This window comes from Electrona antarctica, assembly GCF_951216825.1.
Source record: "Electrona antarctica genome assembly, chromosome: 5".
Taxonomy (NCBI): Eukaryota; Metazoa; Chordata; class Actinopteri; order Myctophiformes; family Myctophidae; genus Electrona; species Electrona antarctica.
Genome location: NC_136810.1, coordinates 14,488,016 through 14,510,720, shown reverse-complemented (window position 1 = coordinate 14,510,720; position 22,705 = coordinate 14,488,016). Strand labels below are relative to the sequence as shown.

Here is a 22,705-nt window from a genome sequence, read left to right as displayed (position 1 = left end):
GCCTCTTGGGAGAGCACTAGATGATTGGTCTCCCATGTGGGAGGTGGTTTGACTCCTGGACATGACATGTATACGGATTGCATTCATACTGTCCGTGTTTGGAAACATTATAAATCGTTGCTGTCCGGAAGAAAACGGTCCCCGTTTTATACATAGCCTACTACTACTACGTTGATTAATACATAGTATAACACGTGCACAGCAATGCACACACACACACAGTCACACACACACATTTTCCACAGTTCTCAACAATAGCCTAGCTTTTATTAATATTCATGCAACAATCTTACCAGCATTGATGATGCTTTATGAGGATGATGATGATGATTATGGTAATTAATTTATAGTGATCCTGGTGGATCTCTATGGTGACACGGGGGTGGGTGGGGTATGTGAGGATACGTGAGGATTTTTTTATTTTGATGTTCGTAGGATAGGCATTTATAAGCTTTCAGCTTCAGCCTATTCCTTTTGATCACCTCCAGTTCCTTTTGGTTATGTAACCGTGTGTTAACAAATAAGCTGTTTTGTTACTGTGAAGATGATCAAATAAACTAAACTAAAACTAAAACTAAATTGATGATTGATTTGACATCGGCAATTCAGCATTGGCATTTAATCCACACAGCAATTTCATATTGTTTTGAAATATTACTAACCTAAATGTCTCTCTCTGTGTCCAGGATGCCAGCTGCTAGCACCATGACCGGTGGGCGGGCCCTGCTGCTCTGTACAAACGCTGACAACTGTATCTACCAATCAGTGAACGGGTAGGTGACACACACAGATCAAACAGTATAGATATTTCTTCTCAAATATTACTCAACTACAATGTAGTGAATGTTGCTCAGTCAAATATTTGAACACCGACTACTAAATAGAAATTCACAGCATCACGTAATTGACCCCCACCCCGCCCCAACGAAAAGGTATACATGTAATTTTGACAATGTCATTATAAAATCTGCCCCAGTCGTAAGCTCTTTTATAAATTAATTGATTCATTTCTTAAGGAAATTGGTTAAGATTTGCTTGCCTTTTCTGAAGTCCTGAAGTTGATGTAGTACACACACTGGTGACCAGTAGAAAACTGGACATGTTCCAGGTATGTCCATGCAACTCCCAGGTATAAAACTCCCAGAGGTGTCACTAACCTCCACTCTGCCAGCTACAGATACCATGCCCCTACATGTTCCCCACTACTCATAGTAACCTTCTTCAGTCATCGTAAAGTTCTCAACTACTGCCAGGCAAAAGAAAAAAAACTGTCGGGACAGCTGTGAGAGGACTATAGCGGTGTAACACAATAGCAGAGCCACCAAGACTTCTGCAGCAGCGCATAAATGTCCATCTGGTGTATCTGGACACTGGTCCCCTGTTGGCACGCCACTCGCTGATACCCCCTATGATCACATTCTGTTGGGCCTTCTGTGTGACTGAGAGTGTGACTACTCTCATGCCAGACCTCTGAACAGTGTTTGACAGCAAAGTTTGGTGGTGATCGAGCAACGGTGCACAGTTTGTGACGTCCGCCGACCGTGGTTTACCCCCCTCTAGTAGGCAAATGTGACTCTTTTTGATACAGAGACTATAATATGTCAATTTGAAGCTATGATTCCCTGCTTTCATATGACGTGAAGAAAAAACATCAATCACTTAGCCTCGGTCAGAAACGGTCACAAATTCTAGTAGTATTATATAGGATTAGGAACCTATAATGTTGTGCAAAGGTTGCCAGGTTGAAAATGGTTAATCTACCCCTCTGTAGCCGTGGGTGAGACGCAAGATTCCCGTTGGATCCTGTTTTCCCTCTCTCTCTCCTTTCCTTCGCTCTCTCTCTCTCTCTTATAACAAGTCCTCTCGTGAGCCAAGAAAAGACCTCACCTGCAGCTCACTTTCTCCCTCATTCCGCCCCTCTGGCTGTTCCTCTTTTTCTATCCTCCCCTTCCCTCCCCTCCCCTCCCCTCCCCTCCACTCCCTTTCTCCCTTTCTTGACTTTCCTACGTTGACCTACTTTTTCCCCCTCTGTTGCTTTTTATGCTTAATAAAAACTGCTGCCTAAACCGAGGAAAGACAGTGCGTGTGCGTGTGTGACTGTGTATGTGCGCGTGCATGTGCGTGCGTGTGCGTGTGTAATAAACAAGAGAGATATTCGCAAGGGGATTATTATAATTGTTTGGTCACACATCATTGTTGGTCATAGCTATAACTCAAACATTACAACACATTTTTATTTATTTTTCGGGCCTCAGAGGGTACTTGAATTGCTCTTATTTGTACCCAGATTGCATGACTGTTAGTTTTCCAGTGATGGACATCCAGTGATGTCATCAGAAGTTGACCAGAGCAGAGGAGAGGCCTCACTTCCGCCGTTTGTTGGAAACCCGATCATTTGATGAATAGCCAGGGGATACTGGTACCCCAAAAAACTGAGTTTAGTGGCATCTGGATTAAGCTTGATTTATGCTCTGTCGTACAATGGAGCACCGATCTACAAGCTCACAACTGCATCGCAGATGTGACGCAGTTGCGAGCTTGTAGATTTGTAGATTCGTAGATTTTTTGCCGCATGACACATAAGCATAACCCAGGGCTTCAGAGTAGGAAAGATGCACGTCCACAGCCCACCCCTCCCTTTCCCCTTTCTTGTGGATTGCTTTGATCCCCTCCCCAGAAATAACTGTGTGCGTAGCTTGTAAACTCTGACCCCTAGACTCAGAGTTCAAACAGTCACGACCCAGTAATCTTCCAGGAGTGACTCACAGTCAGTCAGTGCTTCTCCAACACAGACCTTTAACAAGTCCTCCCTGTTTACTCCATTAAACTCGCTTCTATTTGGACATCGGTGTAAGTGCTCAGATTGTGCAACTCATTTTCAGAGCTATGCGAGACAGACACCATACCCTGCTGTCGGGCTTTGTATGCGACGAAACGGACATTCACAATAGTGCAAGAACGGTACAATATGTGCCGTTCTTGTTTTCTATTATTTTGTGTGGGTTGAACTTTACCACTTAAGCTCCAGTTTATATTTCCTAGGATGACGGTACCAAAGTTCACAATGCGTCACTGTTTTAGCAAACATATTGTTGTTTTTTTAAAACATTTTTAAAACCCTGAACATTTTTGCTTTCTATTTGTACAATGCAAAAGAATAGTTTTAATGCCTTCAAACAGCTATTTTTACAACAACATTTGTTTTGGCAAATGGACAAACAATTCAGACTTACAGACTACTCAGCAATGCGATTCAAGTACAGTAACTATGGCAGCAACGACGCACATCAGGAGGTGATCCTGTGTTAGCAATTTCTGTATTGATAAAGTATTTGAATATTTGAGATGTGTACATTCGTCACTAGTCTCTACTAGTAGTGTGTATTGACGTTCATGTGTTGATGTTTGTTGATTGTGTGTGTGCGTTTGCGTGTGCGTGTGCGTGTGCGTGTGTGTGTGTGTGTGTGTGTGTGTGTGTGCGTGTGCGTGCGTGTGCACCTGCAGGTTCCAGTGCTGTGGCTTAAAGGTTGGGGAGGCTCCATCGTCAGCGGCGCCCCAGCGGCTAGAGGCGCGCAGGGAGCCTGGGGACAGAGACAAGAGAGACACGGCCGCTCCGGCCCCCAAGCGCCCCCTCTCCCCACCGCTGGCCCTGGGCGGCAGCCTGGGACCCCCTGACAACATGCTGGCTCACAAGAGGGCCAACACCGCCGACCCAAGGCCCATCCCCGGAATGGAGAACGGGCTGTGCGGCAAGTTCAACAACAACAATAAGAGTCCGGCTGGACTCAAATCCGCCGCCAGCATCCGGGATAAGATCTCACAGTGGGAAGGCAAGAGCGAGCCTGGCCCGACTTCTTCTGCGGGACCTAGTTCACCAACAACCGCAGGCCAGAAGGAGGTGGAAACCGTCCGGAAAAAGGAGGCTAAGACCCTTGAGGTCCAAAGGACAGACAGCAAGAGGCTCGTAGGCTGGGAGAGGCAGGACTCGGGGAAGGAGAATCTAGGAAAGGTGGGAGATTCCAGGTGCAAGTTCCCAGAAGGCCAGAGCAGCAGAGACAGAGAGGCGAGCGTGGAGAAGGCAGGGCCTCGAGGGTCGAAGTGCACTGCGGAGACGCCCCAGGACAAGAAGTCTGTTTCAACTCACATTAAGAAACTGGAGCAGGCCATGAAAGAGGTCCCTGCCAAACCGTCGCTGGCGTTCCCCGGAAACTTCTTCTGCCCTCCCTCCAAGGAGGAGCAGGAGGAGGCGGAGCGCCGGGGCAAAGAGCCCATCTTCGGGACGTTGGACGCGACCCGTCCCAGCGGGGGGTCCTCCTCCGTGCGCAGGAGGAAGGAGGGGGGCGACCCGCAGAGCGTGTACACGGAGCCCGGCGCTCCGGCTCCGTCCATAAACCCTTTACCCAAACCTCAGAGGACCTTCCAGCACCACACCCCGCCCAGCACGCCGGCCACGGGGCCCGGGGGTTGCTCGGTGAAGGGCAAGAGGAACCTGCCCCCTCTGCCCTCCATCCCCCCTCCTCCCTTACCCACGTGCCCACCCCCTGGGGTCTGCAGGAGGCCCTGGGCCGACAGGCCGCGGGACAGCAGCAACAGGTATGGCACCAGTTACATTTTAGTTGATGGACCCTCAGTTTGCCACGGCTTTAGGCTATCGTATCGTCAAGGAGGCATTCATTGATGGAAAAACACAAAAAGTTCACATAATGGAGATTCTGCCCAACAGCAACGATATTTAGTGTCCTGCTAATGCTTGATAATAAACAATCTTGTTAGGGACGTGATATATGGGGGTAAGACAAACATTCCAATCAAGGCCAGCTGGCTCTAAATAAAACCACAACAAAGCTAACGTCATAAAGACAAATTGACATTTCTCAGATGTCCCGCTCCAAGTGCAATTAGCTGACAATGACAACGCATGCTGTTGTAATGTAATGTGTCATACACCCTCCTCCTCCCCAAACCCTAACATTGTAAAGAAACCTCTTATCCATATTCTAACTTCTTGTGTCAGCATCACACAAAAACAGCAAAAGTAGCAGATTATAGATCTGCTACCTTTGCTGTTGTTTTTTTATTTGAATCCTGAAAAGTAACAGTTTTGGATATATGAGGTTTCCACCCGACAGAGACGATATAACATCTGCTGTGAATCACAGCCTCCGGTGACATCATCATGTTCCTAAATATCCCAAGGAGTGATCTCAGTTGGTCGGAGTTGAGGAATGTACGCAATACGCATCCACTCGGCCGCGCGTTGCAAAACTCTGGAGGTGCCGGGAGGGGAAGAAAACAGGCAAAGGATGTCTAAAAAGAGAGAATTCTCCGCGACGTTCTAATGCTTAATAAGCTCATATGCACAGCAGCCATATTGGAAAGAATTTGGGCTTCTTCTTTAGGTCTTGCCAATGATACTAATGCAGGCTCTGTTCCATTCTGGTCAAACAGAGTCAGTGTTAAAGATACTATCTAAAGATTAAGTTATGCCTGGTCGTATTGGTCTCGCACCCCAGAAATTGTAATCCTTAATTCATGAACTGTCGTATGACCGTCCAAAAATAGCTGATTTACAAGCTCACGACACGTTGTGCCGGAACTCTTCAGACTCCACTTCAGGCCTAGATAGGACGACCGTGCAGACTGGCCTTGGCCATTTTTACGTTAGGTTCTTGGTTTACCTGTGATCCTAGTTTACTGAGACACTGTACTGTCTGCATTTGATGTACTGCATGTGTTTACCTTGTAAGTCTCCTAAATGCCTAAATTGTAGATCAGCTATTTTCTGCATGTGACAGTCATACAGCGAAGGCTTAAAAGGGTTTCATCTTGTCGTGAATATTTAGTCTTAACTAGACAATTACACGACCCCTTTGAAAGCAATAGAGACCAACAAATGCAAAGGGGAAATACAGCTGACAAAGCAAAACGACCACCATAAGTACAACAAAACGTTAAGTCAAGTCAAAATCAGATTGGACTTGATTTGCCAAGCCCAATAAATGTACAGGAATTTGGTGGAATTCTGCAGGAAAGTCGCTGATGGGTCTCAGCTGCTTTCAATCAAACAAACATAATACTGAAGGGAAACCCAGAGAAATGTTGAACTGTGCAGAAGGAAGTGGAGGCTCTTCTATTGTTCTCCCCAGTGGTCTGCAGTCTCTCTCTCCCCAGTGGTCTGCAGTCTCTCTCTCTCCCCAGTGGTCTGCAGTCTCTCTCTCTCCCCAGTGGTCTGCAGTCTCTCTCTCCCCAGTGGTCTGCAGTCTCTCTCTCTCCCCAGTGGTCTGCAGTCTCTCTCTCCCCAGTGGTCTGCAGTCTCTCTCTCTCCCCAGTGGTCTGCAGTCTCTCTCTCCCCAGTGGTCTGCAGTCTCTCTCTCTCCCCAGTGGTCTGCAGTCTCTCTCTCCCCAGTGGTCTGCAGTCTCTCTCTCTCCCCAGTGGTCTGCAGTCTCTCTCTCCCCCAAGTGGTCTGCAGTCTCTCTCTCCCCAGTGGTCTGCAGTCTCTCTCTCTCCAGTGGTCTGCAGTCTCTCTCTCTCCCCAGTGGTCTGCAGTCTCTCTCTCTCCAGTGGTCTGCAGTCTCTCTCTGCCCAGTGGTCTGCAGTCTCTCTCTGCCCAGTGGTCTGTAGTCTCTCTCTCCCCAGTGGTCTGCAGTCTCTCTCTCTCCCCAGTGGTCTGCAGTCTCTCTCTCTCCCCAGTGGTCTGCAGTCTCTCTCTCCCCAGTGGTCTGCAGTCTCTCTCTCTCCCCAGTGGTCTGCAGTCTCTCTCTCCCCAGTGGTCTGCAGTCTCTCTCTGCCCAGTGGTCTGTAGTCTCTCTCTCCCCAGTGGTCTGCAGTCTCTCTCTCTCCCCAGTGGTCTGCAGTCTCTCTCTCCCCAGTGGTCTGCAGTCTCTCTCTCCCCAGTGGTCTGCAGTCTCTCTCTCCCCAGTGGTATGCAGTCTCTCTCTCCCCAGTGGTCTGCAGTCTCTCTCTCCCCAGTGGTCTGCAGTCTCTCTCTCCCCAGTGGTCTGCAGTCTCTCTCTCCCCAGTGGTCTGCAGTCTCTCTCTCCCCAGTGGTCTGCAGTCTCTCTCTGCCCAGTGGTCTGTATTCTCTCTCTCCCCAGTGGTCTGCAGTCTCTCTCTCTCCCCAGTGGTCTGCAGTCTCTCTCTCCCCAGTGGTCTGCAGTCTCTCTCTCTCCCCAGTGGTCTGCGCTCAGAGTTGGAGCTTTGGCTTGGTACTTGTAACATTCCATACCGTATGCAGAGAGAGAGAGAGAGAGAGAGAGAGAGAGAGAGAGAGAGAGAGAGAGAGAGAGAGAGAGAGAGAGAGAGAGACAGAGAGAGACAGAGAGAGAGAGGCAGGCCTCACACTGCTGTTACTGACACTATTCAGCCAAGTCCTGTCTCTCCATGAGCTGTCCCATACAGCAGCCATGCTGTGTGATATGTACACATGTGTGTGCACACGCACGCATGCATTGCACGCACGGCGCACGCACGCACGGCGCACGCACGCACGCACGCGCGCACGCACACACGCCCGCACTCTGCTCTTTAATACGCAGAACATAATAATAATTGCCTCTCTACTCTTCCGTGGAGATGGTGTCTGCTGTCTGAAGCTCATAAGCACAATATCTCCCCCCAGTCCCCTGACTAGAGCCATATACGTTTGGTCTCGTAGTCCTACGCGGGAGACTAGGGTATAATATATAATATATAATATATATAATAAATCCAGTACAGGAAACAGGATAATAAACAAACCCTTAAATGCTAAACTTCTAAATTGCTCTTAATTAGAGCAGAGCCAGAACAATAGCAGAAACACAAAGCCATTCAGATTCAAAATCAGACCATCTTGGTCTGAGGTTGACACTAATGGTCTTGATGGGTGGACTTAATCCCCTCAAAGGTAATCACACTTTAATCATTGACCTCAGAGGTAACTAGATTAAGCCAGACTAAAACTAAATATAAGATTGAGAAACTTTTAGTACTTCTAGTAAGACTAACACTTAATTGCCCAGACTCTTCTTCAACAAAGATGGCGAAAGCAAACATTCTTTGTTCGGTACTCATACAATAGTATGGTACAAAACACTGAAGTCCTTAAACCAGAAACCTAACCGCTCGAGGAAGCGACGGGTGAGTCTTAACTGGCCACACTGTGTCTTAACCCTTGAACTACAATTGATGGAATTGACGGATTGAATCAATAAATCCAATCTTCCGTTGACGGAATTGACGGGTTTGTTTTATTCCCTATAATCAGGCGTTTAATGTAGCAAAATATAGCAACTTTTGGCCTGTTTGGCTAATAGCCGATGTAATCTACCTAAAACCGGCCGAAATCCTCGCGTGCACGCTCGATCACACACGCGTGTGGTCTTTATGTGCATCGCTGCGTAAAATGCGATATTTGGGGCTTGATTAGAGCTTAATTTTTAGATATAAAAATATACAATGATAGCTTAGCATCCCGGACATCTAACAGTGTGAAAAAAACTAGTGGATGTTATTGTTTGTTGAACCGGAAGTGCTATCGGCATAATGGTGAAGTTACCGCCACAGGACTGGGTATAATACTATAGTATTGCCGTGTCAGAATGAGATATAGTGTGTATATCACAGATTTTTCTATTGGCATTAAAAGTGGCCACGCATGTGTCTTAACCGGCCACACATGTGTCTTAACCGGCCACGCATGTGTCTTAACCGGCCACGCATGTGTCTTAACTGGCCACGCATGTGTCTTAACTGGCCACGCATGTGTCTTAACTGGCCACGCATGTGGCCACGCATGTCGGAGCCACGGTTGAGTCTTAACCAGCCACGTATGTCGGGCTGTTGGTACGTCGGACTAACGTCTGCCCCCCCCCCAGTAAATCCTGCAAATGGATTGCAGCTGTAAGTACTGTAGCTTGCTTCCAACACTACACTCCCTCATACTTGATCCTTCAGAGGTTTTTAACTATATCTGTCTGTCTGTCTTTCTGTCTGTCTGTCTGTCTGTCTGCCCGTCCGTCCACCAGGAAGTCCTATGAGTTTGAGGACCTGCTCCAGACGTCCACAGAGGGATGCAGGGTGGACTGGTACGCTCAGTCCAGACTGGGCCTCACACGCACTTTATCAGAGGAGAACGTATACGAGGACATACTAGGTAATAACTGTACACAGTTGACATTTTGGGGGAAGGGAAGCCATGGGTGACGAGTAGTGATATTTGTCAGCGGGGAGTGTTGGGCGGGAGGAGTAGGACGGATGCTCCATGTCCTCCCGGTGGGGGCTCCTCACTGGCAGGTCAGTCAGTAGGTTACAACAGCAGTAACACATGTATGTGGTAACTATGAAATGACTCAGTGTATGACTCATGATACTTTAATAGCCTGAATCATACATGGCAGGCTTCTTGGGATATATGATGACCCAGCATAAACAGTGTTTTTATTGTATTTATTCTACTGTAGTTCGCAGCGTATAAGTCAAGTTGTGAGCTTGTACACCGGCTATTTTCAGTGCATGAGTAAGTATAAAAAAATCTAGTCTATCTTTCAATGCCGGCTTATGTAAGCCAAGAGCTCCTCATGTTTTGTCAAACATTCAGAACAATTAATGTCTCCTCTGCTTTGGCCTTGACCCCCATCATCACTCACTAGCAAACACAAAGAGGCTAAGATATAACACAAAGTTATTGTTTTCTTTAACATGGCTGAACATATCATTTTATGTACTTTTTTTTGTGGGGGGTAGGGGGAGGGGTGAACATTGCAGGCTGTAAAAAAAACATCTTTTGATTTATGTGTTTCAAGAACGAACATGATCTCATCTTCATTGTTAAAGTGGTAGGCTGCCTATAGTGCTTTGCCTTTATTTTTGCGTGTTGTGTCTATCATAAATTCCCAGCTAGGGTCACGATGCGGTCGCGCTGGGCTCGGGTCTTTTTGTTTAATTTAGAGGCACACTGCAGCTCCGCTCGTATTAAAAATGATGCCTCTGCTCCTGGCTTATTGTCTGTACTGTTATGCCTACCCCACCCCAAGCCTGGTTCATTTCATAACCCTGGAAGCAGCATAGAGCAAGTATAACAACTCAAACCTTTTAGGGATATTTCACTTTCAAACATGTTTGGGGCCCTTCTTTCGTCTACCCTAACCCTTTTGTGAGCACCCAGTTTTGAAGTTGCTTGATTCAGTATTTTGATATTTGATGTTCATTTATATCAGACACGCCCCCTTCCTATATCAACCCACTGTTACTAAAAAACTCAATTTTAACCATGTTAGATTAATTGAAAACACACCTCCTTGTGTCTGGTGACTGATATTGTCCTTCTAATGCGTGAGGTGCTGTATTCTTTCAACTACTTTTTTATTTAAATAAAAGTTTGGAAAGATGAAAGAAAATAAATTTCATAAAATAAATGAATAAAAGGGGGTTTCGATAAATCTATCAATGGAGTTTGAAGTTACAATGGGAAGTTTGTATATAGGAAGGGTCTGATAAAATTAATATCAAATATCTAAATACTAACTCAAGCAACTTAAAAACTATCTGGGGTGCTCACAAACGCCTGAGTAGATGTTAAAATGACCCCAACCATGTTTGAAAGTTAAGTAAAAGTAAAACTAGCAATACCATAATGTAGAAATATAAGTGTAAATAAAATAAGTAAATTCCTGCACTTATTTGAGTCAAAGTATAAAAGTATCAGAATCAAAATATTATACTTAAAAGTAGCAAAAGTAAAAGTATTCATTATGCAGAATGGACACGAACATGTATCACTTGTATACTTTTGTTTATCACTACACAACATTTGTTTAATACTACTTAAATATAAAGTAGCATGAAATGGTGATACTCGAGTAAAGCAAATGTACCTCAAAATTCGACTTCATCGTACAATACTTAAGTACAGTACTTTTCCAGCAGTGTGTGTAAGAGTAGCATGGTGTGAGGTCTGAACAGACTGCTTCCATGATTGCCAGTGTAGCAGAGTGCACATGGATGGCGTAGTCGCCAGACTCACCAGTGCCACCCACGCACATTTCAGCCAAAGGACTCCGTGCCACTGTGGTTTTCAAAACAAGACAATTGTACAGTGAGAGATGCTCATTACCCTTCCCCACCGCACACACGCACGCACGCACACACGCACGCACGCACGCACGCACGCACGCACGCACGCACGCACGCACGCAGGAATTGGGAATTGGCTTTACTAAATTGGGACTTGAAGGGGAGGAAATGTTTTTTCTTTTTTCTTTTGTCCTGAAGGGGCATGATTTGTGCAATAATACTCTTTTCATTATGTCTGCCCTATGATTCCTGAGATCTATTCTATACTATTGAAATGACAATAAAAAAGATTTTGAAAAGAAAAGTAGCAGATCCGCCAGGTCGGACGAACACGTTTCGAGCTTGTAGATCTGCTGCTTTCGCTGTTTAACCCATTTTGTGCGGGAACCCCTTTTGGTGTTAGCATTATGTTATGCTTTAGCTATTGAAAAATAGCAGATCTACAAGCTCATAGCGCGCCACCGAGTGGCGCGCTACGAGCTTGTAGGTCTGCTATTTTTGGAAAATCAAAGAACGACTGACAGAAACATTAAAACATCAGAAAACGTCAGGATGTAGAATACATTTTTAGAATCTGATCTCAGGTCAAAATGTAATCCTGAAAGGTAATGGTTTTGGACATATGAGGTTTCCACCCGACAGAGACGATGTATTGCATGCACGTCAGCGCTGTAGGGCTGTCTCACGCTGTAGGGCTGTCTCACGCTGTAGGGCTGTCTCACGCTGTAGGGCTGTCTCACAACAATGACATTCATGATTCATTATCTGTGTGTTGTGTGTGATGTTTTGTCGCAGCTTATTCTGGATCTTCATTGTTCTTTTTAACCACTTTAACCCCCGCTATCCCTATTCCGGGCATTCAAAATAGGGAGTTGAAAATATATCTGATCTACAACTACTTTTTTTGCGGGACACTGTCATATTGCCCAAGCATAAAACGGGACTTACTGTAAGTGGTTCGATGGTCGAAAAATAGTCCACCATGGGTGAGCTCATAACTCATCGCCTTGCCGGGTTGCGATAGTCGTGCCAGGGTTGAAATAGCAGCTCAGCGCCCATGGGAGCGAGGCACAGACATACAGACAGACAGACATGGAGGCAGGAGGTGTGGAGACGGTAATAGCTGGGTGTCGAGATGCCTTCTCACGGGCCTTGCGTTCAGTCTACACACACACACACACACACACACACACACACACACACACACACACACACACACACACACACACACACACACACACACGCAACACACATGACGCAAGGCAAGGCAGCTCTCATCAACACTTCTACGTCAACACAGCGGCAAGTTAGTTAGTCGCGTGTTTCGTTTTAAGGCCGATGAGAGAGAGGAGAAGAACTGTTACCCAGTACGCACTGATGCCTGGTGTGACACACACACACACACACACACACACACACACACACACACACACACACACACACACACACACACACACACACACACACACACACACACACACACACACACATACTTGGGAGGACATCAGCAATTTAGTACAGTGATTTTATGAATGTCGTTTTTTACCCTAACCCAAAAGCTGAAAAAAGCAGATCTACAAACTCACAGCACATCATATCAGCTATTTTGGTTTAGTTGCATGCCAGTGAATTAAGCTCTAACTACATCATCCCTCCTGAATCTGTGAGGACCAGGAAAATATCAATTTCTCGAATTCTTCTATAGCCTACACTGCACGCACGCACGCACGCACGCACGCACGCACGCACGCACGCACGCACGCACGCCACGCATGCATGCATGCATATCTCACGCACATGAACACACCATGGCCACATAGATTAAGCCTGTCAGCTGCAGCAGCCAGCCAATGTGAAAAGCAGCACACTGATTTCTTGTTTTTCCAGAGAGAGAGAGAGAGAGAGAGAGAGAGAGAGAGAGAGAGAGAGAGAGAGAGAGAGAGAGAGAGGGAGAGATGGGAGAGATGAGCTGAACGTCCCTGTCTGCTGTGTACCTACTCCTACAGGTCGCATCTGGTGGATGGATTGATGTGGTGAAAAGACAGGGGGGGGAGAGAGAGAGAGAGAGAGAGGCTAAGGCCTTGGAAAATGGGATTTTGTCACTCTTATCTGCAGAGAGAGGAGTGCCAGGTGTATAGTTATCACAGTATCACTGCTGTCGGGTGCATGGAAACCTCTTATGTCCAAAACCTGTTCACTACTTTTGCGTGACACTCTTGTGCGATGAAATAGGACATTCATTTACGAAAGAAACAAGTCAAACAACAATACAATGTTTCCGCCCCGACAGGTTAGCACTAGCTGACTGTGCTAGCTATAGCAGCAGCAGTGTCTATCAGTGTGAAATAAGGAGGCTATGCTTTGCAGGCACACTGCTCTGCACATGTCTGTCTGGAGGATCTGGTGGTGATGATGCTCTGGCCAAAACAAAACAACAGGTCGCAAATTACAATCATGACTGATATGGAAAAAAATAATACTTGATCCTCCTCTGTTTATTTTGCGATAGCCGGTGTTGTTTGCTAACGTTGTGTTTACGTGATTTTGTCTTGTGCCCCCCTTGCAGACCCTCCAACCAAGGAGAACCCTTATGAAGACATAGAGTTGGAAAGAAGCTGTCCGGGCAGTAAATGCGTTTCGCCGGCCCCTTCCTCCCCTGTTCCAGACACACCCACTAAGGTATATCCAAGGCGCTTTACATAGATTGTGCATTACATTCACCCATTCACACACACATTCATACACCGATTGCGGCGGAAGCCATGCAAGGTACCAACCAGCACATCGGGAGCAATTTGGGGTTCAGTGTCTTGCCCAAGGACACTTCGACATGTAGACAGGAGGAGCCGGGATTCGAACGCCGAGTCGCCGACCCATGGATCATTGGACGACCTGCTCTACCTCTTGCTCTACCTTGCTCTACCTCTTGAGCCACGTACAGTCGCCCCCCACGAGTCAAATAGTTAATTCAGTGGTTCACACTTAAGCAATATTACACGAGAGGGTGTGGTTTACCGTGATTTTTGGCACGACAGTGATGCAGTCATGCAGGAACGAGACGTAGTAGAGTTACGCAAGCATCACATGTTCGGGGGAGGGAAGTCAGGCGAGGAGAACGATCTTTAATTGTCACTGCGACCGTAGTCTTGCGTTACCAGACTGTTGCCTCCGCGATTTCCAAACGCTTCATCATACAGTCTGGGCCAACGGAAGAGCTATCATGAGTAAGCGATAAAGCGGAAGTGGAGCCTCCTCCCCACTTCCGTTTCGTCTTTACAGTCGCGCACATTTATCCTAATATAAATAGAAAACATATAAGCATATATAGCTTGTTGCTTAGCTGGAAAAAAAAGCAATAAAAAAGCTCTAAAGATATTTTAAAATATATTTTCGTGAACGGAAATGGCAGCTTCCGTTACTCAGCTCATGGGGGCTATAGTCCCTGACTCTATATAGCATTCGGAGATTGTGGAATAGTTGTCTGGCTACGCGAGACTACTGCGACCGTGACTCCTACAGGCCGGGGTGGTGCAGAGATATTATTCATTTATTACGTCCTTCCGGTGGGGGCTCCTCACTGGCAGGTGAGCCAGTAGGGCATGCACAATGTGTGTCGAGGGGTTAATTGGCTGAACAAGTAAAATGGGAGACTGGGATATATATATATATTTTTTTGTATGTAACGTAAAAACATAAACAGCAACCAGGCTGGTCTCTCCTGCTCTGTCCCTCTGCAGCAGCTGTGCTCCTCCAAGCCGGGCTTCTTCAGGCAGAACTCGGAGCGGCGCAGCTTCAAGCTCCTCGAGCTCCGCAAGACGGGCCGCGACGTCGGCGTCTCCTCGCCCTCCCGCGTCAGCCCCCCCTCCACGCCCAGCAGCCCCGACGACACCCCCTGCCTCTCTGGAGACCCCTACAATCGCAGGCGGAGGAAAATCCCAAAGGTAAAAACCCACTCATAAACCCACTCATAAAACACATACACACACACACAGACCTCTTTCTGTGATTTATGGTGCCGTCCCCTGTTCGGGGAGGTTTCTGGAGCGATCCACTTACCCGTCAGACGGGGGAAAATCTTTTCACAGATATTTCCTGTGAGAAGTGTGCCTGGGATGAACGCCTCCCCGGGGCTTCAGCGACGTGATCTTTTGCGATATTTTGTATTTTCTAGGGGTGGGGTGAGGGGGAGGGGGTCATTCCTGCTGCTTGTTTTGGACAGTACACACAGTGCACAGAGACAGGATGCAGAGAGTAGAGAGTACACGGTGTGACATGCTGTAACATGGGCTGCAAGCCACCTTCGAACACTAGCCACTAGGGAGCAGTTAAATCAAGTCTGCAGCAGCACTAAAGTCCGACTTATATTGGTTGCGTGAGTGCGGATTAACCTGGAGTCACCAGGCTTTCCACTGCGGAGCAAAGCCTGGTTGTCATTGTAAAACTGAGCCGTGTGATCCGGTTTAGAAACAAATCATTGGGTTCCGATGGCGGGTTCCGGTAGGCGTCGTGTTGTTTTTGTTCCTCACATAATGTGAATCAGTTAGTTTAGTCTCCCTAATCGCGCTATGAGTTAGAATAAAATATGGATATATCCACTCTAAATCAGAAAACCGAAAAAGGACTTTGATCCCAGGCTAGTTGTGACAAAAATACCAGATTTACAAGCTCACAACGTGTCACATTTGTGACACAGTCAGGGATCCATACTGTATTGTGTTGAGACTGTTGACATTCTCTGGTATTCTATGTTTTTTTTATTATTATTATTTTATTTTTATGGTATTCTATGTTGTTTTTCGGTTCGGACAGATGGTGCTGAAAATCAATGGCATCTTTGAGGCACGGAGAGGAAAGAAGCGCATGAAGAGGGTGTCTCAGTCCACTGAGTCCAGCTCAGGGAGAGGTGAGGGTTCACACCTACACGTGCACACGCACACACGCACGCACGCACGCACGCAGGCACGCACGCACGCACGCACGCACGCACGCACGCGCACACACACACACACACACACACACACACACACACACACACACACACACACACACACACACACCACAGAGGTTGTGGGTTCGAATACACCGTGGTGCATGATCCGCCTATGCGGAAAAATTGCATACCGTGATTCCTGGGACAAATGAGACGAACATCAAACCATGCCGTCACTCCAGTACTGTGGAAATGCTGTCCTCAAATCCAAGACTTAAAGGGTTCGATGATACAAAATAAACAAAAACAGTTAAAACGATGGAGGTGCACCGTCTAAAGTGGACTTGAGCAACAAGAGGCAGCTAGCCGTAAGCAAGCCAGTATATCCCACACATATCCCCAAGTCAAGTAAACACATGCCTTCCCCCTCTTCCAGGGGTCACCCGTTTGCCGTCTTGGGAGTGAGAACGCATTGGTGATACATTACAACTAGGGTTGTCCCGATCGGCTCCGATCACATGATTTTCAAAAGATCGGAATGGGGGAGAAAAGATCTGATTTTTAATTGTCTAATGTAAATCTCAAAGAAAGATGTATAAGCAATGAGATTTTGTAAAAACTGTTGTGTTAGTTGTTTTCCTTCTGGTCCCAGTCAGAGATCATCAAACAAAGAGGCATGAAAGACACCTAGGAAAATGCAAAGGAAATGCAACCCCCGCTATGCATGATGGCATAGGTGTCTGTCTCTCTCTGAATGAGAGAGATACTCTTTAAGAGTTTTAACTTGACTTCAGTTCTATAAGCTGTAGAACTGTATTCACTCTAATTAACTAATACATCATTATTTTGCTATGATTCCATGCTTTCATAGAAATAAAAAAAACACAATGACAGTCATTCTAATAAATGTATAGTCAAATTTTGCCTTTCAATAATTGAAAGGCAACACAACAGACTACACTAGAGTGACATACATTAGGATATTTACTATTGTGATATGGCATAAGTGTTATATAAAAATATAAAGAAAGGATCGGGAAAGATCGGTATTTGTATGTCTCAAAATCAAATGATCGGAATCGGATCGGGAGCAAGAAAACGTGATTGGGACATCCCTAATTACAACATCAAGTTAAACATTGTGTAACTTCACTGCAACTTAATAGTGAGACATGTGAACATGGTTGGCCTCATACACGTGTCTCTCCCCATAAAGGAACAATAGCCCAACATGTGTGTTCAATTATCTTTAGGAGTACGTTTACACGTTTGGGTCACTTGTGAGCGGCTGACCCATTTTTCTGAAATGGGATGGTTTTCTATAGACACTCATACCAAACAAAAATGTAGGAGGAATGAAGACAATTGAGAGCAAATACTTTAACTCAGATTTTTTTCTTTTTATTAAAGTCAATTGACGCCTAATTTTGATACTGATGCTTAACGCCATTGCCGACGGCCTTCGGCAATTGAGCTTTTATAGCGTGTTCGATTGCTCGAGCCAAAATGCTACTCACGTTAGCCGGTTAGCTATCTGTGTTGTTAGCACAGCACTGGATCGCCCATCTTAGATCGTCGTCGCCATAAGAATCCATTCTATCCATTTCTTTCAATCGCCTGTATCTCCTATTCCTTGTCCCAGATGGCATTTTGGTCAAAACAGCGTTTCTTTGACGGCACAGATCTGACGATGTAGAGCTCTCCAAAGCTCCGGGCTGGATTCAGATTGTAAACAAGGCCTGCCTAGCTCCGTGTAGATTCCAAGGTTATGACTACTGCTCATGGACCGGAAATGGCGGCTTTTCAAAATAAGAGCTCAAATTAAGCAAATGCTGGCGTGAATTAGATCCTAATTTTTCAATAAATGATAGCGACCTAAGTGTTAAATGAACGCTTTGATCCGCATCAGAAGCATCAAAAGTAGCAGATGCACAAGCTCGAAACACGGTGCGAAGCGAGGCCTTCTGAGCTTGTAGATCTGCTACCTTTGTTGTTTTTGAATTTGAATCCCGAAAAGTAACAGTTTGGTCATATGAGGTTTCCGCCAGACAGAGTAAACGTTACTTTCCACCACTGCTCATTGTGCGGTGTCTCTGTGCTTTGTGTGTTTGATACAGTGACAGATGAGAACAGCGAATCAGAGAGCGACACGGAGGAGAAACAACAAGGTGAGAAACAACCCAAAATACACATTTGCATTCGTTGAATGAGAGTGGAGGAGGGAAACATAGATTTTGTGGTTTGCTTTGTTCATTGTCCTCAAGACAAGCCTGTGTTTGTGTGGGTTTGTCTGTGTATTACTATACTTATGACTGAGGGCCAAGTGGCCCCACAACTATAGTAGAATGCAGTTTAATAGACATTGTGAGGACCATTTAGCTGGTCCCAGTGGCGTAACAAGCCAACAGTGGGCCCGATGCGGGCTGGTCACCACAGGCCTATAGCCTCTGGGACCGCAGGCGTTTTGTTTTAAAAAATAAATTAAAAAAAAGCCTGGCTGAACGAGCCAGGAAATCTGGTCTAGGAGTGGGAGTGAACCTTTAGCTAACCAATAATAGTGCAGAGGGGTGTCTAGTGTTCTCCGATGTGTTCAAGCCCCCAGAAAAGGCTGGCCAACGTTGAAGCCGCAAGACGTAGTGGTCAGAGCTGGAACTGCAGGCGGGTCAAAATAAATACATCTTTTGACCACCAACATTTGGTTGGCCAATGCGGAAGTAGAGCGTTCTTCTGGGTGCTTCAAAAGTCACTGAGCAACTTCCATTGAAATGAATTGCAGGGGGCGGGGCAGTCCGCCCCCTATCCTCTATGGTTGTGTTCTACCGGGGAGGGGAGGGGAGGGGAGGGGAGGGGAGTGTTTCTATATTCTATGTCCGCCCGTGTTGTTTGTTTTTACCATGGCAGAAAGCACGTTTTCAATAGGAATCTTTTTCCTCTCGAAATGGTGTGTGTGTGTGTGTGTGTGTGTGTGTGTGTGTGTGTGTGTGTGTGTGTGTGTGTGTGTGCGTGTGCGTGTGCGTGTGCATGTGCTGTGCGTGCGTGTCTCAGCTCACAGCCAGCGGCTGGTGTCGGTGCAGTCCATGGGGCGTCAGACGGGTCGGTACCACACTCTGGAGCGGGACATCATGGAGCTGACGGAGAGGAAGCTGTTTGAGTACTTCATCGTGGTCGCGCTGCACAAGACCAAGGCCGGGGTTCCATACCTCCCCGAGGTCACCCAGCAGTTCCCACTCAAAGTACGTACTGGACCACACCACAGCACACCGTAGCACGCCGTTAACACATTTAGACCTGAGGCCAATTAAAAAAAAAAAAAAAAACGCCTTCTAAATCAGAACATTTTTCATTTCTCATTTTCATTAAAAAAAAATTAACTTTTTGTAAATGAATGCCCTACTTGATGATCATACACACAAGCATCAAAAGTAGCAGATTTACAATCTTGCTGCGTGTTTTCAGCTTGTAGGTCTGCTGCTTTTGCTGTTTTGAATTTGAATCCTGAAAAGTAACAGTTTTGGACACATGACGTTTCCACCCGACAGAAACTAAGTGTCCCATATAGGAGGATTCAGGCTACCAACAATGAACCATACATACGTACAGCATTAAACAATACACAGCCATTAACCTCGCCTCACCAGGCTTTCCACCTCGGAGGAAAGCCTGGTCTCTGTTTGATTTCGGGTATATGATCCGGTCGGGAACGGATGATATCGTTACGTCATGTTGTAGTATTGTTTTGTAGTCGACAGGCAGGAACAATCAAATGGAACTTCCTTTTCCCTCAAACCGGAAGAATAACAATAAAAGCTCTCGTAGTCTGCAGCTTTTATTGAGAAAAATCGGTTTGAGGGAAAAGGAAGTTCCGTTTGATTGTTCCTGCCTGTCGACTACAAAACAATACTACAACATGACGTAAAGATATCATCCGCTCCCGACCGGATCATATATACCCGAAATGAAATGGTGCCCAGGCTACACAGCCATAAACTGTATAACAATGTCTTAAGACATAGTCCGCACTCACAAAATAATTTTGCTAACACTTAAACGTAGGGTCTATAATGCATTATACGGTAATCACATTTATAATGCATTATTACGCGCTTATAATGAATTATATCACTCATTATAATATGTCTATAGTCATGTGTATGTGTAACCTATAACAATTGCAATACTGCATTATAAGCGCTGGTCATAATGCATCACACATTGTGCCTCCCTCATTCCTGGATACGCCACTGGACAATAGGCTAATTTCACTACTTCTTAAAAGTATTTCTCCTCCTCTAATTATTTTGATTTTCTTTTGGGACTATTTACTCGCGACCCATACACATTGGCTGATCACGTCCATAATCAAGAACAGGTGTCGAGACAATGAAATTTGAAGATGAAATCACAGTCAGATATTTTTCATCACACGAGTGTGTCGTATATGAAGTATGTATTATTCAGTTGTATTTGAAGTGTGTGTGTGCGTTTGCGTGCGTGCGTGCGTGCGTGCGTGCGTGCGTGCGTGCATGTGTGTATTTGTTATCCAGACAGACTAATACACATTTGTATAATGAGATTCAGGCCGGCAGATTGCTGAGGTGTCCAGGCTATCTATTATCTATTTATAGGGTCTGGTCGTGGGAAACGCTCCTTGCTGTAAACACCTCCTGTTGTGCTGCTGCTTTTAGACATCATTAGGATAAAGTGAATCAACTAAATCTAATGTTCTCTATTTGTCACCTAGCTGGAGAGAAGCTTTAAGTTCATGCGGGAAACGGAGGACCAGCTGAAGGTGATTCCTCAGTTCTGCTTCCCCGATGCCAAAGACTGGGCGCCTGTTGACAACTTCCCCAGGTACAGTCACGCCCATGTTTCGGTTTGGGTTTTTGACGACATTGGTATCGCAATTATCAACCCATGCAATCCTTAATAAAATCACACTTGTGTGAAGTGAGGGGGATCAGTGTCTGCCACACGATTGCAGATTAACTGCCACTACATGTTACGAGACATGAATGCAGTGTTTTATTGTATAAAATTAAACCAGTCACGTCATGTGTGTGTGTGCACACACACACATGACGTCTCACATTGAAAATTAGTGCCCTAAACAAACATTAAAAGTCCATAGACTTGGCTGGCAATAACATGACATACTTTCAATATCCATGCATTGGACGGGCTCGCCCCCCTAAATAAATAAATACATCTAAAAATAGCAGATCTACAAGCTCACAACTCTGGCCCCGGCAATGTGTCAAAGTGTCCCTGAGCAAGACACTTGACTCCTAACACTTGACTCCTAACTGCTCCCCCGTGAGAAGCACTTTTCTTCCAAAGCCTATATGCATGCGCACAGTTTCACCACAATCGCACAAACTCAACGCTGCGTTGAGTAGTTGTGGCGATTTGTACAAAACGGGTACAAAGCGGGCTACTCCTGAAAAGTTTAGAAGCCAATCGTAGCCAATGAGGGTGGATTATGAGAAATCAAACAAACCCGTCTTGATCACATGACTATGAAGAGCATGTGTACCGCGTGAAATTTGGATAAAATCTGAAGGAGTAACATAAGAAAATGTGTTTTACATATGTCGGCCTCCTGGTGGCGCTATAAAGAGCAGATGTGAAAAATTCCAGGCAAAGGTTTTTCCTTGGCCTCTAGGGAGTTGGCATACAAAGTTATCCACAGATCCGTGCAGTTAGAGGTAAAAACACTTTTTGGCCAGTTATAGCGCCACCATGAGGCTGAGTTGAAAATGTTCATGTGGCATTTCTTCCTCGGCCTAGTGGGAATGTGCGTGCACAATTTCACGGAAATCACACGATGTGTTCATGATTTGCAGCATTTTGTTTGAAACTGAGCACTCCTGCAAACTTTGGAAGCCAATCTTAGCCAATCAGGATGGAGTCTGAGAAATCTGAAAAACCCCTTTCGTTGAATGGCTCTAGAGAGACTGTGTACCAATTTGCGTGATGTTTGGACGAAATCTGTAGGTGTACTGTCCAAAAACTTGTTTTGCACAAAGCGACCTCCTGGTGGCGCTATAACAGGCCGTTCTGGAAATTGGGGCAGAGGTTCATCATTGGCATCCAGGGAGTGTGTGTGCAAAATTTGGCATCGACCGGGTTAACGGTGCCGGAGATTAGCTGTTCACAGACGGAAGGACGGACACACACACAAGCACGGAGTGCAAAACATACTCTCTCCCCATGCCTTCGGCCTGGTGGAGACAATTATATTGACGTGTCATGTTGTGTGCTTGTACACATTTTTTTGAATGTTTTTGAATAGGGCTTAAATGGTTAAATGAAAATGTGTGTGCATCTTTTGATTTGATTTAGCAACAGCAGCTAGCCAGCAGGCAGCAATACACAGCATAGAGAGACTTAAATATGTGCTGTATTGGATCGTTATCTGTATCGGATATTGGTATTGATGATGTCATATCCGACATATCGGTATCGGATCAGAAGTGAAAGATGTCGATCGCTGCATCCCTAACCCAGGGGTTCTAAGGCCATCGCTGCCCCAAAATCGTGACTAGAGCCTCGATTGGGACGGTCTCACAGGAACACAACAAAAGTAGTAAAGTTGACATCCGTTGGTTAGCTTCATCCGCTAGACATCCTAATAACTACCCTTCAAACAGCCTGTTTATACAGTAAGAGCCAAAAAACACCTTGCAAATGACCTCATTAAATGTGCTGCTTTTACCCTACCT

General features: G+C 45.8%; 1 protein-coding gene across 3 annotated transcripts in view; it reads left to right on the top strand.

Annotated features, from left to right (window-relative positions):
* The window catches only part of LOC306923276 (DENN domain-containing protein 2A), an 84,699-nt gene that overhangs the window by 42,314 nt on the left and 19,680 nt on the right, over nucleotides 1-22,705 (top strand). For all 3 annotated transcript variants that reach the window (XM_079501312.1, XM_079501311.1, XM_079501313.1), the window contains 9 exons: nucleotides 687-773; nucleotides 3,505-4,593; nucleotides 9,007-9,134; nucleotides 13,620-13,732; nucleotides 14,791-14,994; nucleotides 15,863-15,956; nucleotides 18,101-18,151; nucleotides 19,029-19,216; nucleotides 20,725-20,834. In XM_079501312.1, the coding sequence (XP_079357438.1) occupies nucleotides 688-773; nucleotides 3,505-4,593; nucleotides 9,007-9,134; nucleotides 13,620-13,732; nucleotides 14,791-14,994; nucleotides 15,863-15,956; nucleotides 18,101-18,151; nucleotides 19,029-19,216; nucleotides 20,725-20,834 (2,063 nt within the window). In that variant the 5' untranslated portion in view covers nucleotide 687. The remainder of the gene's footprint in view (nucleotides 1-686; nucleotides 774-3,504; nucleotides 4,594-9,006; nucleotides 9,135-13,619; nucleotides 13,733-14,790; nucleotides 14,995-15,862; nucleotides 15,957-18,100; nucleotides 18,152-19,028; nucleotides 19,217-20,724; nucleotides 20,835-22,705) is intronic.